This window comes from Ursus maritimus, unplaced genomic scaffold (genome assembly GCF_017311325.1).
Source record: "Ursus maritimus isolate PB19 unplaced genomic scaffold, ASM1731132v1 scaffold_1, whole genome shotgun sequence".
NCBI classification, from domain to species: Eukaryota; Metazoa; Chordata; class Mammalia; order Carnivora; family Ursidae; genus Ursus; species Ursus maritimus.
The window spans coordinates 32,586,094-32,602,274 of NW_024423343.1; the positions used below are offsets into that span (position 1 = coordinate 32,586,094).

The following is a 16,181-nucleotide window of genomic DNA, read 5'->3' on the forward strand; positions in this document are numbered from 1 at the left end:
GGGGGCGGCCGGTGGGGACTCGGCCGGAGAGGGAGGGGAGTGGACTAGTGTCGGAGACGCCGGGGCCTGCCGCGGGCCTCCGGGAGCCGCCCTGCTCCTCTCCGGGCCTGCTCATCACCCCCTGTGCCCAAGCGTCTCTGATTGCGGCCTCCCTCGAGTCGTTCCCCCTTCTTTTTCCGGGGTCGACCAGGTGCAGAGCCCAGCTTCCACCTCCTTAAGAGGGTCCCTGGGGAACACGTCCGTCTCCCTGTCCTGGGGACTGACTGCAAAAGCAGGGCGCTAGGCCCCAGTTATGTAACGGGAGAGAATCCCAGCCCGGGAGACTCTCTGGCCCTGAAAAGCGGGTGGACTCCACTTTTTGGTTTCGGTGTTTAGATAGTCTAGGAGTGGGGACGTGGGGGCGGGAGACGTCTGGTGTTGCTGGGAACCTGAAAAGCTTTGCTTTCTGTTCGGATTGCAGCTAGGGCAGGGCCGCCGCTGCTCCGCTGAGTCTTTTTCCGTGTTGTGGTGCAGAGCTGTCGCCTCTTTTCTTGTACTTTCCCATTTCTTACTCGGGATTGGTTCAGCAACTCTCCAGTTGTAAGAGAGCGCTCAGAATAACCAAGAAACAAAGTAGAACAAAACTGCTAGAGCAACAGAAAACATTTTATCTGGTCATTAACCTCAAGCTGACTGATACTTTTGAGGGAAAGAATAGGAAAACTTCGTGTATGTAGAGCATTTGCATAATACATAAAGCTGTCTGTAATGGCAGTGTTCCATCTCAGTGTTAATATCAAGAATTTACTTGGGATTTGCACTCGATCAGGAGTGTTCAGTTTTGCTTGGTAAGTTTTTCTTCCTCATCCTTCTTCAGTTAACCACGTTTATAGCTAGTTTTTAATTCATAAGGTTTTTGTCTGGACTTCGTTTTGTTTGCTCAGATGACTTTGACTTTTAAAAGTCTTTTTGGATCTTTTGCTTGTTTAGTGATAGTTATCTAGAAAATTTGTTTTTCATTCAACTGCATGGTGTACTTGAACTTTTAAATTTAACACAGTTATTCCCTCGCTTTTAACTCCGTTCAATTTTGTACCTTTGGGTGAGAGCAAGTGAGGTTTTTGTGGATTTGTACTATTCGGGAAGTATACATTGATATTTTTAAAACTTAATCATAATCTAGATTAGTTTTGGATGGATCTTCTTAACTAACAGTCTAGATTAATTTCCAAATTGGTATGGGAATTATAAGTGGCATTATAAGTATCTCCCTGGATAGTTGTTTACTTAGTTACCAGGGAGGAAAGAACAGGTAAATGCTTAGTTTCATCAGCCTTTTATTTTGATGTTAGGAAGTATGTTGAAATTTACTATAGTCTGATGAAAGAGCAATGTACAGAAAGAATTATAAACTAAATTGTAGAATTTATTGCTCCAGTTTGAATTCCAGTTAAGAGAGACAAAAAAGAAGAAATAATGGACTTCGTACACTAACAGGTGGCCAGATGTTGTTCAGATTCTTTTTAAGAAGGTCCTTGAGGTCAGAACTGTTTTCATGATAATACTAGGAATTATTTATCTTTTTCATTGTCATCCTTTCATGAGTGTTCACTGGTGTTTTCTAAACACTAACATGACCTGTGGTATCACAACAGGTTGAAATATAGAAGCAGATGTGAAAATCCAGCTGCTTTCTATTATAAGCCAGACATTAAAGAGATTTGCCAAAATGCCAAATAGTGTTGTTCTCACTAGTTTTGTTTTGAAAAATATTTTCAATAAAAATATGTTATCTGCTGATACATACTGGGTTTATTGTTATTTTTGAATGAATTAATGAATACTTAAAACATTTCTCAGTTTCAGCGTCTGATACTGTAAACCTCAATAAATATAACCAACCTAACAAAAGCTTTATGGGGTTCTGAATAATTTCTAAGAGTGTAAAAGAGTCATGAGACCAAAAAGTTTGAGAACTGTTGGCTCCAGTCTGCTTGACTAACATCGTTATTAATAATCAGGACCCAGTACAATATCAGTGTTGGGTGCTAAGGATTTAAAGTGGTATGAAGCTGAAGTCTTACCCTTAAGAGGCTTATGAGCAAGAGTAAGAATCTCAAGTTATTACTGTGCAGTATCAGCAGCATGAGATTGAACCACTGTCCCCAAAAGGCAATATTAACTTAAACCAAGATCTTTTTAGAAGGATGCATTTTCTGAGGCACCTCTCAGAAGTTTGTTGTCTGGTGCTAAGATATTGCAGTTGAGTAACAATTTTAGGTTAAAAAATAGGTGGACATTAAAATCAAACAATTGCTGGATTCTCCATTGATAAGTGAAAAATTATTATTCTGTGAATTTGAGTGAAATACTTTGTTATAATTCTAACAATGCCAGCATTATCTAGTGGATTTGTGAATCATTACTGAATAATCCTTTAAAACAGGTTCTAAACCCAAAGTTCATAGACCCTAAGGGCCGAAAATCCATTGAAATAGTATGGTGTTTTGTATTTGTGCACGTGTATTTTTTTTTTTTTTTTTTTTTTTTTTTTTTTTTTTTTAGAGAGAAGGGGCTTTCATCAAAGGTACGTGATCCCTCAAAAAGGATAAAGAGTAGCCTTTAAACAATAATAGATCTCAGTGGGTACCCTCCTTTAGCCTGGTCTCACCTTGCAGCAAATCTAAGCACTTATATAGAACCAGAAGCTTACTATCAAAAAGGGTATGGGTAATTTGTACAAATATTTTCCCTTCCTTCTTCCCTGTATTTAGGTTTATAGTGTTCACCCCCTTTTCTACCCCATGCCCAACTCTTCAGAGACAGTATGAACTTCAGCTCTTTAATTCAGGTCTGTTAATTTGTAATAATTGGGTGACCGATTTACTTGAAATCTAACTGCATCTGTTGTGAGCAGGTTCCCTCTCCCCATTCCCACTTCAGAGAGAGTCTGAATGATTTTCTTTTATTTTCCTTTTAGTCAAGAATTTGGATGCATTGTGTAATTCTGGTTGTCTGTTGGTACCTTACAAACTACCTCAAAACTTAGTGGCTTAGTTTTGTATTTTGCTCATATATCTGCAGTTTGGTCAGGGCTCTATGGGCTGAACTTACCACTGCTCTTTGGTCTGTGGGGCCTCAGCTGGGATTATATGGTTGGGGGCTGGAATGGATGAGCTCTTCATAAAGTCATAAGGCCTCTCTGAGCGGTTTCATCATGTGTTTTGTGCAACATAGGGACCCTAGGATATTGATCTGTGGCAGTTCAGGGCTCACAAGAGTGTGAATGTTCCCAGAGAACCCTAAGTGGAAACCTCAAGCTTCCTAGGACCTAGCCTTGGCAGTTCCTCTGCATTCTGCTGGTTAGGCAGATCTCTAAGGCCAGCCCAAATTCAAGGGAAAGGCATTTATTTATTTATTTGGGGGATATAATTTACATATAACATGTTAGCGTCAGGTGTGCAGCATAATGATTTGATATTTGTGTATATATTGTGAATTGGTCAACCCAGTATGTCTAGTTAACAGCCATCACCATGCATTTGTACAATTTTTTTTCTTGTAATGAGAACTTAAGATCTAATCTCTTAGCAATTTTCAAATAAGCAATACAGTATTATTAACTATAGTCAAAAGGGAAGGGCATTTAGACTTCATTTCTCAATGGGAACAGTAAGAAAGATTTACAGTTATCTTTAATCTACCACATTAATGGTATTTCTTCTGTCAGAATAGCATTATTCCCTGCAATATTCTTTCTATCTTCCTTGTTGTTGATGTTTATTCATCTTACTGTTAGCTTGAGATAGGAGAGTATGGTGAATTGGGTATATATTAAAATTCATAATTATGCATACCACTATTTATATCACATAGTAAGATTGGTAAACTGTAGCTATGACTTGAGCATGTAGTTAGTGATACATACAGTAAGCATTCCATGTCCTAGGAGAGGATTGATACAGTCTCTCTTCTCTCTGATAGATATATGAGGTGCTGCTAGTGGATGTTGCAGACATACAGGTTATAATAAAACATTGCAGATAAAATGTCACCTAAACAATATTTAATAGGATTTTGAAAACCGAGTATGATTGTTATGGTTGGAGTACTCACGAAGGTTAGTCGAACAGTTCAAATTCTGAACTGTAAAGCAGCTGTCAAATATGTCTTCATACCTGTTAGCTGCCTTAGCAGTTAGAATGTCTCTATTATATTAGCAATAATCTTGCCTGGGATAAATCTCATTGGTTATGATACTGCCAGCAAAGCTGAAAATGTTTCTATTATAGCTTTTATATATAGTGTTACAATTATTTACTTAAGTGTCTTTCTCCATTAGACTGCTTTTGAGGGTCAGGAATCAGGCTTTATTCATTCTTTTATTCTGAAGTGCCCAGCACAGTGACTGGATACTTATTAAGTTTTTGAAGGAATGAGTGGCCAGATTCATTGACTTAACATGTATTTATTTAATGTCAGCATGTACTAGGCACCATTCTAGGCCCTAGAATTGGAAGGCTGCCTCAAAAACTTGAAAGCAGCTGGTATCTTCCTCCTCTTTCCATGATATTTCTTCGTTATTGAGGAAGGGTTGGTTGTTATGGAGTAGTTTTCCTTTTATGATGCTTTTACGGTCGTTTTTTTTTTTTTTTAAAGATTTTATTTATTTTTTTGAGAGAGAGAGATTGAGCGAGAGAGCGGGTGTTTTTTTTTTTTTTTTAAAGATTTTATTTATTTTTTTGAGAGAGAGAGATTGAGCGAGAGAGAGAGAGAGAGAGAGAGAGAGCACAAGCAGCAGGGAGAGGGAGAATCAGGCTCCCCACTGAGCCTGGAGCCTGACCTGGGGCCGGATGCAAGGACCCTGGGATCCTGACCTGAGCTCAGCCAAGGCAGACACTCAACCAACATATCCACCCAGGCACCCCTTTACATTCCTTCTTGATCTTTGTTCTATTAGCAATAGATTTGGTAACTTTATCTCTAAGATCAAATCATTTGCTTCTTCCAGGACATTGGGATTATTATGGATAATTTTCTCTAAGATAGGTTTAGTATCCCATTTTAGAATTTTCTGTGAAGTGATTTTTGGGAGGTCATTTTCTTTTTTTAAAAGATTTTATTTATTTGACGGAGAGAGAGACAGCCAGTGAGAGAGGGAACACAGGCAGGGGGAGTGGGAGAGGAAGAAGCAGGCTCCCCGCTGAACAAGGAGCCCGATGTGGGGCTCTGGGGCTCAATCCCAGGACTCCGGGATCACGCCCTGAGCAGAAGGCAGACGCTCAACAACCAAGCCACCCAGGTGCCCCTGGGAGGTCATTTTCTGATACTCTGCTTCTTTAAAAAAGTCATGTGGGTACGTTCATACATCCTATTATTGAGCACCTTACTTTTACAGTTAAACTTAAAAAAAAAAATTAATTTAAGTAATCTCTACACCCAATGTGGGGCTTCAGCACATGACCTCAAGATCAAGAGTTGCATGCTCTTCTGACTCAGCCAGCCAGGCACCCCCTTATTAGTTTAAACTGTGGCTATTCCTGCAACACAACTTCAGTTTATTTAAGGATACGTTGTATTTGTTAACACTTTTTTATTTTGACCTTTTTTTTTTTTTTGCATTTGGTTGCCTTTACTGAGCTAATGAGAATCTGAAGGAAAAGTGGAGTTCTGTTTTATCTAGGCCCAGTTATTTTTCAGTTTTACCAAAAACTAAAATATATATCAAAAAGTGCACATAAATGTGCAGTTTGCTGAATTTTCACAAACTGAACACATCCGTGCAGCTAGTACTCAGATTAAGAACCGTTGCTCTGACTAGTAGATTAGTTTGCCTGTTTTTATACGTTACAGTGTTACATAGATGGGAGTCATATAGTGTGTACTTCTGTGTATGACTTCTTTTGTTCAGCGTTGTTTGGAGGTTTGTCCATAATGTGTGTAGTTGTATGTTGTTAAATTGCATTGCTAAATTGCATTCCATTGTATGACTGTACTACAATTTACTTATCTATTCTGCTTTTGATGCATATTGAGGTAGTTTTCCAGGTTCTGTTTTTAATATAAAGCAAGTGATACCTATTTACAGCATCTTCTATGTCTACTTGGATTTCTTTTGGGCTGAATAACAGAAAACCTGATGAATAGTATGTTAAACAAGTAGCAGTTTATTTTTCTTACGAAACAAGAAGTCTAGACACAAGTAGTTCAGGGCCACTAAGGCAGCTCCACAGTGCCTTCATACTCCTTTTTCCCGCATCCATAACAGATGTCTTCACTCTCATGCCTGTCTTCTGTGGGCACAAAGAGGTTACTTTGTGTCTTTGTTCCAGGCAGGAGAAAGGGATGGAGCAAAGGGAAAAAGTGTGTGTCAACAAAAAGTCTGTCACCTTTTATCTCATTGGCCGGCATTATGTCACGTGGCCATAAGAGAAGCTGAGAAATATGTTTCTTCAGCTGAGCAAATCTAGGTTTCCCTTTGTAAGGAAAAAGGGGGAAAAGGATGTTGAATAGTTAATTAACAATGGCTGCCATACCTCTAAATCTGTTTGCTGGGGCTTTTGTATACAGTCAAGCCAGTTTGTTCCAGGCTTTGGTTAGGCCCATAGTCTAGGCTCAAAGAGTAGTTTTATACAACCAGTGCGATTTTCAGTTATAATTTTTAGTTCCTGAGAAGTTGCATATCTAGTATTTAACCACAATTCTAGGGTTGAATGTAAATTTGCAGAAGATCCGGTGTCTGGGCTGCTTGACTTAAAACTTGAAGTTACAGGGCTAAGTCTGGTTGGTTCCATTCCAAATAACCAGTACTGTGTCTTAAGTTTGAACATAAGCAGCATGAAACTGAAAGTGTATGTGTATTTTTGTGTTTTTAGAGTTGTGGTAAATCCATTGAAATAGGAGGGAGATGGTGTTATTGTAATTTGGGTTTTGTGTATATATATATTTTTGAAGATTTTATTTATTTGAGAGAGGGGCAGAGGGAGAGGGAGAAGCAGGCTGCCTGCGGAACAGGGAGCCCGATGTAGGTCTTGGTCCCAGTATCATGGCTGAGCAGGGAGCCCAATTTGGGGCTCAGTCCCACAACCCTGGGATCATGACCTGAGCCTGAGCCGAAGGCAGAGGGTTAACCAGCTGAGCCACCCAGGCGCCCTGGGTTTTGTGTATTTTAATAACGGATGTAAGTATTAGAATTATCCAACTTGCCCATGTTGAACTTTTTTCATTAGGAAATAAAATGAAATAAACTGAAGTATTATAGTTGGATTTATAGTTAAGAGATTTTTTTGAAACTTTGCATGAATGCATTTTCTATGAAAGGTTTTATGGAAAACTTTAATGTATCTGTAATTGTACCCATATACTGATCTCTGGCCTATTTTGTTTCATCTACACTGCTCCAATCCACTTCTCATATTTTGAAGGCAATGTCAGGCATATCATTTCATCTGTAAATGTTTCAGTATGTATCTCTAAAAGAGAAGAACTTTTTCTTTTAACAATACTGTTACACATTTAAAAGTACTGTAAAAAACAGTAAAAATACTGTTTAACAGTACTGTTATCACACCTTAAAAAATGAAGATTTGTTAATGTCATCAAATAAGAGTAAATATATATTTCCCCAGAATTTCCACCCTCCCCACCCCCCAAGAATGAACAATTTTTGTATAGCTGGAAGGGTCATTGACAAATTGGAGGTAGTTAAGTGTGATGCTCCCTTCATGTGATTTAATTGTCAACATGCTGATTGCCAGTGCTACGTTCTTTTCTTCTCTTTTCTTTTCCCTTCTCTTCTCTCCTTTCTTTTCTTTTCTTTCTTGCCAGCACCTCTAAGCAAAGTTCTTGTTCTTTTGGCTTTGAAATGACACAGTAAAATTCTTCTCGTGAATTTTGTACATTTGTTGGTTTTCTTGTTCCTTCCAGTCTAGTTCTCTTTCCAAATCCAGCCATCTTCTATTTTCAAGCTGTTCCATGTCTTGGAAGGAAGAATTGATAGTGCCTCGTGCCTGGTAAATTCCTTTACCATTCCAGTCACTATGATTCAGGCTCTGGATGACACAGACCTGAAAATTTAGATGTTTCTGGTTCCTTTCTTTGATCTTGTACATATATTTACTTTTCTTTCCATTACCAGTTTCTTCTGTTCTAGGACTACGTATCCTTTCCAGTCAAATCAACCAGTCCTCTCTGGGATTCTGTTTTCTGTGATGACCCAGTGTCCCATCCCAGTGCTAAATGAATGCTTTCACTGTTTTGTAACTAGTATGCCATACCATTCTGTATTGGCTGCCTTTTTACAGGGGAGAGAAGGAAAGAAGACATACAAAAGACACTGAGATCACTGGAGACCATCTTTGGCCTTTTTTGTCTGAGATCATCTCATTTTTCAGACTAGTTTGTCAAAAGAAAAAAGATAGTACATGAAAAGTTGGATGACTGCATTAGGCAAGCATGAAACTATTAAACCAGTGATACAGATGACATTGCCATAGTGCTTCAGAGTTGGGAAGAGATCACCAAAATGTAGTGACTAGGGAAACTGGCAGCTTATTTTTGGAAATTTCATATCCTAGTTGTTCACATGTTCTTATGCAGTTGAAGTGGATTATCTTATTTGCAACTGTGAATATAAAAAACTGAAAGGATTTTTATTTGGACTGACTATTGTGTACATTAGAACTATGAAGCATTAGTAAGATTTTTTGGTATGATACAGAAAATAATGTTGTTAACTTTATTCAAAAAGCTTTAAATAATTACCTAGTATTTGCCTGGCATTACAGAGATGATAAAGATGAAAAAACTTGGGTCCTCTCCTTGTAAACTTGTAGGAAAGTCAAAACAAACCTGTCATAGAAAACTTTAATTTATTTAACAAGCATATTGAATATCTTCAAAGTACCAGGCATTGTGCTTGATCAGAAATACAATGAAGAGTAAAGTATGTCAGCGAGGAACTGAATCTGGTAGAAGATACAGATATGCAAATATGTGGCTATTATAGATAAAAGTAAGATTAATAGATAAAAGTAAGCATTATGGGAATGTTTAAGAGGGTGATTAGAGAAATCATTTTGTAGGAAGTGATGTCTGAGTGGTATTGAAAGGGAAAGAGGGTAAGAAAGGGCATTCTAAGTAGAGGTGATCAACATGGACAGAGATGGTGGAGATAAGGTAGAGGGTTCTGTGTGTAAGGAACTGTAGATAGTTCAATATGGCTGGAGCAAAGGATATTATTAGCAAAAGAGCTAGGAGAATAAGGCTGGATTGCTAGGTAGGGACCAGTACATGAAGGATCCGTGTATGTCAGCTAAGGAATTTGAATTTAATATTCTGTCTGAAGATTCTGGGCAAATCAGATTGCATTTTAGAGAGATGGCTCTGGTGGTAGTTTGGAGAATTGAAGGGAGGAAGACTGGGGACATCTGTTGCAGTAATATTCATGAGCAACAATGAGTACCTGAAATAAGGCAGTGGAATGGAGGGAAGAATAAACTTTGAGAGCCACCAAGAGATAACATTGTCAGAATGATGAATAAGTGTGAGATTTAAGAGAGGAAGACTAGCCAAAGATGACACCTGAGTTTCTGTTTTGGGTAGTTGAGCGTATGGTAACCATTTATTGTAATTAGGAGTTCAGGAGGAATTGTTTTTCGTTTTTATTGTGGTTTTAAGGAAGGGGAGTTAAAACTAACAGAGGAGTTAGAGATAACGCATTCAGTTTTAGATACTTATATTCAGGTACCCATGGGACATCCAAAGTGGTCAACCACTTGGATAAATGAGTGTAAAACTCAGAAAAGTCTGGTTGGAGAGGATGACTTGAGTCATTAGTATCTGAAAAGTAGTTGGAATCATGGGTCACTGAAGGAGACAAAGCAGAGGATTGAGAACATGGAATCCAGAGGAGCCCCAGCATTTAAGGAATTAGTCAAGATGAGGAGAAAGTGGAACCTTGGAGGCCAAAGGTAGAGAGTTTCCGAGGAAGAAGTCATCAGTGTCTCTTGTGTTAGAGTTAAAAATCAGAGTTGAAATTGTCTGATGGATTTAGCAATAAGGAGTTGAACTGGTAACCTTGGTGAGAACTGAGTCAAGTGGAATGGTAGCATATAAACCAGATTATAGTGGGTTAAGGGTGAAAGTAGAGACAGTTAATGCTATGTACTTTGTAAGGTGTTTGAAGAAAAAGATGAGGACAACTAGAGAAGATGGTTGAGGAGGGAGTATTTTAAAATTGAAAATAAATGCCACGAGAGATGTGAATAAATTGCAAATACTAGCATGAAAAGAAAATTTAGTCCCAGTTGGAAGGTTAGGGGGTGCTGTGATTCCTGGAAGAGTTTTTTGTAATGCTGGACTTCAAATGATGTGTAGGGTGGATTTCTGTGAGGTGATTTCAGGAGAGGTTGAGGGAGGATATATATTCTAGATAAAGGAAACAGGGACCACAGAGGGCTGAAGGTGGAAGAATGCTGATAGACTTATTTGGGGAACAGCAAGTAGTCCAATTTAGCCGAATCCTCAGGTTTGTAAACAAAGTGGTGAGGGGAAAATGAGAATTGAGTTTGGTAATGGAGGAACTGAATTTGGTGCTGTGGAGTTTGATTCTAGGCCTTAAAGTACTGGGAGCTACTAGTGCTTTTTGATAGATGTAGTTATCCAATCTGAGAAGCTGTGCTTTAGAAAAGCAGTGTGGATGAGGGATTGGAGGAGGGGAAAGAACTCTTTTGTCCTTGAGTAGCCTCTATAGCTATCTTAGCTGAGAAACTGGAGCAAAATCACTCCCATTGTGCTGATGAATTGCTGCTGGGGGTGGGGAGTGGGGGTTCCCCTCCTTTGTGTTAGTTCAAACAGCCGCTTCCTAGCACCCCCTTTTCCTCACAGTTAAAGAGAACTCGGGGTTTCATTGCTCTTTATTGCTCTTTGCTGCATGGAATAAACTGTCCTTATTCTCTCTAGATACTTAAAGAAGCAATTGTTTACTATGAATATAAATTCAGTGGAATGTGGTGGTGAGACTATATTTGAAGACAATCTTTTAGTTTTCAGGTGAAATACTGTCTCACTAAGAAGGGCTGCTGCCATAATATGCAGTAGTCAGCAAGTGCTGAAAGTACTGCAGAATGAAAAACAGGCAAGGATTTACACTAACGAAGTCAATTCTGTTGTCTAAGCATTTCCTTGGACTCTATCCTGTATCTTAAAGTAAAAAGCTGCTTGTAGTTTAGTATGTTCTGTTAAATTTTGAATGTTGAAGAGTTTTAATTCTAAGTTCCTGGCATGAGATACACAGGTAATAATGGCCCTGTTATTTTACTTGTAAAATACAACATAGTTGGTTATATTCTTAAAAAGTGTGGATTAACAGAAATTGTTATATGTTTAACAAAAGAGTATATATTTAAATAAGTGGCTAATTTGGTGGCCAAATTAAGGTAAGGTACACAGGAAAGCTATTTTTAATGCATTATTGAGTGAAATTTTCCAAGCTACTTCCTTTAGTAAAATGGCTTGCTTTTCTTATGTACTTCAAGATGAAATTGTTTTAACTAATTTATTCTTTTTTTTTTTTTTTTTTTTTTTAAGATTTTATTTATTTATTTGACAGACATAGAGACAGCCAGCGAGAGAGGGAACACAAGCAGGGGGAGTGGGAGAGGAAGAAGCAGGCTCACAGCAGAGGAGCCTGATGTGGGGCTCGATCCCATAACACTACGATCACGCCCTGAGCCGAAGGCAGACGCTTAACCGCTGTGCCACCCAGGCGCCCCTAACTAATTTATTCTGTTAACTTCATTTTCATTTCAATATCCCTTCATTTGAAATTATTTTATAACCCTCCTTTCTCTCTTCAAGTTTTGTCTTCTCTTTCCTTTTCCTACCTACGCTGTGCTTTTTACTTATTCCACTTATTCCCCTAAGTTTTTTCAGTGAAACCTAATCTTTTAAAATTGGATAGACTGCTTCAGCAAGTCTAAAATAAGTAGATGATATAAAACTGATTTGACTCTAGAGTACATTAGGCCAATATACTCTTTAATTTTCCTTCCCAAATAGACTTTGCTTATGCTAATATGGTTAATTTATGTTTCCAGTACAGTTTTGCAATTGGAGTAGTTAACTTCTCCTGATAGGCTGTGAGAAGAGAATCTTGGATTCAGAATGTTTAAGGATTTATGGAGAATGAGCTACTTCGGACTAATGGGAGTTGACTGTAGGGTAGTGGTTTCTAGGCTGTTCCTCTGCCCAGCAGCATTAGAACCAATCAGTAATTTATTAGAAATGCAAATTACAACCCTAGCCCAAACCTACTTAATTAAAAGCTGGGAGTGGGGCCCAGCAGGCGTTTAAAAAGTCCTTCAGGTGATTCCTATGCATGGGGGGGTTTTAGAACCATTACTGTAGGATATTATAATAAAAGAGATCTCTTTTTTGATTTCTAGCGCATTGGTGTTTAAACAGTAATTGACTTAGGACTTTTTTTGCTCAATTGGTGTGGCAGAGAAAATAAATGCTTTTTATATTCTCAAGTGCAGATTTTGTACTCAGAGTGATGGGTACTCATTAAGTAAGTAATTATAGCATATAGGAACTTTTATCTTTAAATGTGATTTTCTTTCAGGAGGCAAAACCTTCAACTGAGGACTTGGGGGATAAGAAAGAAGGAGAATACATTAAACTCAAAGTCATTGGACAGGTGAGTTTCATTGTTTTTCTCCTTAACTCTCTAAAGTGTGAGTAATTTCTGGCACTGGAAAAATGATTTAAATAAGGCAAATTATTTAAAAATGGCATTTGGGGGGCATCTGGGTGGCTTAGCCAGTTAAGCGTCTGACTTCAGCTCTGGTCAGGATCTTGGGGTCTTGGGATCAGGCCAGCGTTGGGCTCTCCCTCAGTGGGGAGTCTGCTTGTCCCTCTTCCTCTGCACACCCCCCCATGCACACGCACTCTCTTTCTCTCTCTCAAATAAATAAATAAGATCTTTAAAATCAAATAAAAATGGCATTTTCATTGACTATATGTGCATCTGTTGTTGGAGGTAGAAGAGGCTGATACTGTTTTATTGATCTGCTGGGCAGATTTAGATTATCTTAATTTCTCCAAGTAAAAACTTTTTTTTTTTTTTTTTGGTTAGCATCTTCAGTGGCAAATACAGTAAACACTATTGAGTGATAAAACTAGGGCCGGGGCGCCTGGGTGGCTCAGTCGTTAAGCGTCTGCCTTTGGCTCAGGGCGTGATCCCGGTCTTATGGGATCAAGCCCCACATCAGGCTCCTCCGCCATGAGCCTGCTTCTTCCTCTCCCACTCCCCCTGCTTGTGCTCCCTCTCTCGCTGGCTGTCTCTCTCTCTGTCAAATAAATAAAAACTCTTAAAAAAAAATTAAAAAAAAAAAAGACTAGTCAGTTGTTTAAGTTGGGTCTAAACTCTAAAAAAAAAAACAAAAACAAAAAACTAGGGCCAACCTTAAACCAAAGGGCTCTCAGCCCTTTTCCTCACCCCTTTCTCTTTCCTGGTGCCTCTTTTCCTCAGACTGTATCTTTATTGACCTTTTTTGAGATATACTGATAATAAGGTTAGTTGAAAATTGTTGGAGGAATGAATCTTCATATAGTAGTCCCTTCTTATCTGTGGGCATATGTTCCAAGACCCCCACTGGATACTTGAAACTGTGGTTAGTACCAAATCCCTATATATATACTGTGTTTTTTTCCTATACATATGTGTCTCTGGTAAAGTTTAATTTGTAAATTAGGCTCAGTAATACATTAGCAATAATAGCTAATAATAAAATAGAACAATTATAATTGTATACTGTAATAGAAGTCATGTGAATGTGATCTCTCTCTCTCAGAATGCCTTACTGTACTGTACTCATCCTTGTGATAATGAGAGATGATAAAATGCATACGTGATAAGGGGAAGTAAGTGAAGTAGGCATTGTGATGTAGCATTAGGCTACTACTGACCTACTATGTTTGTATTCTTTGTTCATATCCTTTTCCCATTTTCTGTGATTATCTTATTTTGAAAATTCTATTTATTATTATTTTTTTATTATTAACATATAATGTATTATTTGTTTCATGGGTACAGGTCTGTTATTCGTCAGTCTTACACAATACACAGAGCTCACACCACAACACATACCCTCCCGTATTTATTTATTTTTTAAGATTTTTTTTTTTTTTTTAGAGATTTTATTTATCTATTTTGACAGAGAGAGAGAGCACAGCAGGGGGAGCAGCAGAGGGAGAGGAAGAAGCAGGCTCTCTGCTGAGCAGGGAGCTCTGTGCAGGGCTCAGTCCCAGGACCCTGGGATCGTGACCTGAGCTGAAGGCAGACCCTTAACCGACTGAGCCACCCAGGCACCCCTATGATTTTATTTATTTATTTGAGAGAGAGAGAGCACGCCTGTGCATGCACACAGAGGGGGAGGGAGAGGGAGACGCAGGCTGAGTAGGGAGCCCCATGTGAGGCTTAGTCCTAGGACTCCAGGGTCATGACCTGAGCCAAAGGCAGATGCTTAACCGACTAAGATACCCAGGTGCCCTTATTTTGAAAAATTTAAATTAATGTCCAATTCACATATCATAAAAATCACCATTTTGTTTATTAAAGAGTTCATTTATTTGTTTTTTTTTAAAGATTTCATTATTAAGAGAGAGATCGTGGCAGGGTGGGGGGAACAGAGGGAGAGGGACAAACAGAATCTGCACTGACACTGATGCAGAGCTCGATCCCAGGACCCTGAGATCATCACCTGAGCTGAAATCAAGAGTGGGACGCTCTACCGACTGAGCCAGCCAGGCACCCCAAAAATCACCATTTTAAAGTGTATGATTCAGTGACTTTTGTATGTTCATAAGAATATGCTATGCAACCATTACCACTGTTTAGTTCCAGAACATTTTCGTCGTCCCAAAAAGACATGGTATACTCATTAGCAGTACTCCCTATCCTCCTCTCCCCCACCAGCCTCTAGCAACCATTAATTTGGTTTCTGTGTTTGTGGATTTGCTTATTCTGGACATTTCATATATATGAATCATGATATATGGCCTTTTGTGTCTGGTTTCTTTAATTTAGCATATTTTCAGAATTCATCCAAGTTGCAGCATGAATCAGTATTTTATTTTTTTTATGGCTGAATAATATTTCATTGTATGGATATACCATAGTTATCCATTTATCAGTTAATGGACATTTGGGTCGTTTCCTCAGTTTGGTTATTATGAATAATGTTGCTCTGAACATTCACATATAAGTTCTTGTGTGGACATATGTGTTCGATTCTCTTAGGTATGGTGTGAAATTGTTGGATCTAATTGTTGGATCTCTAGGTGTGGAATCGTTGGATCTAATATAGTAGACTTTAACTTTTTGAGGAACTACAAGATGGTCTTAAGTAGTGGCTTTACAGTTTTGCATTCCCAGCAGTAGTGTGTGAAGATTTAGTTTCTCTGTGTTCTGGTCAATAGCTGTTATCTTTTTTTATTATAGTCATCCTGGTGTGTGTGAGGCGGTATCTCATTGTGCTTATGTATGTATGTATGTAATCTCTACACCCAACATGGGACTTGAACTCATGACCCTGAGATCAAGAGTCACACGCTATTCCAAAAAAGATGTCAAACATCTTTTTATGTTCTTACTGGACATTTGTACAACTTCTTTGAAGAAATGTCTATTCAAATCTTTTGTCCATTTTTGAATTGGATTATTCTTTTTATTTTATTTATTTATTTATTTATTTATTTATTTATTTTATAGATTTTATTTATTTTTTTGACAGAGAGAAACAGCAAGAGGGGGAACACAAGCAAGGGAGTGAGAGAGGGAGAAGCAGGCTTCCTGCCGAGCAGGGAGCCGGATGCGGGGCTCAATCCCAGGACCCTGGGATCATGACCTGAGCCAAAGGCAGACGCTTAACGGCTGAGCCACCCAGGCGCCCTAATTCTTTTTATTTTTCAGTTATAATAATTCTTTATATATTAGAACCTTGTAGATGGTTTGCAAATATTTTCCCCCATCTTTGGGTTGTCTTCACTTTCTTGGGTATCCTTTGCAGCACACAGTTTTTAATTTTGATGAATTTATTGTTTCTTTTCTTGCTGTGATTTTGGGGTCATATGTAAGAAAGTGTTTCCTAATCCCAGGTCACAAAGATTTATACCTATAGATTTTTCTAAATTTTTTT

At 38.4% G+C, this 16,181-nt stretch overlaps 1 protein-coding gene across 2 annotated transcripts in view; it reads left to right on the plus strand.

Moving 5' to 3' along the window:
- Positions 1-16,181, plus strand: part of SUMO1 (small ubiquitin like modifier 1) — a 28,184-nt gene that overhangs the window by 1,404 nt on the left and 10,599 nt on the right. For both annotated transcript variants that reach the window (XM_040641892.1, XM_040641893.1), the window contains exon 2: positions 12,605-12,679. In XM_040641892.1, coding sequence (XP_040497826.1) covers positions 12,605-12,679 — 75 coding nt within the window. The remainder of the gene's footprint in view (positions 1-12,604; positions 12,680-16,181) is intronic.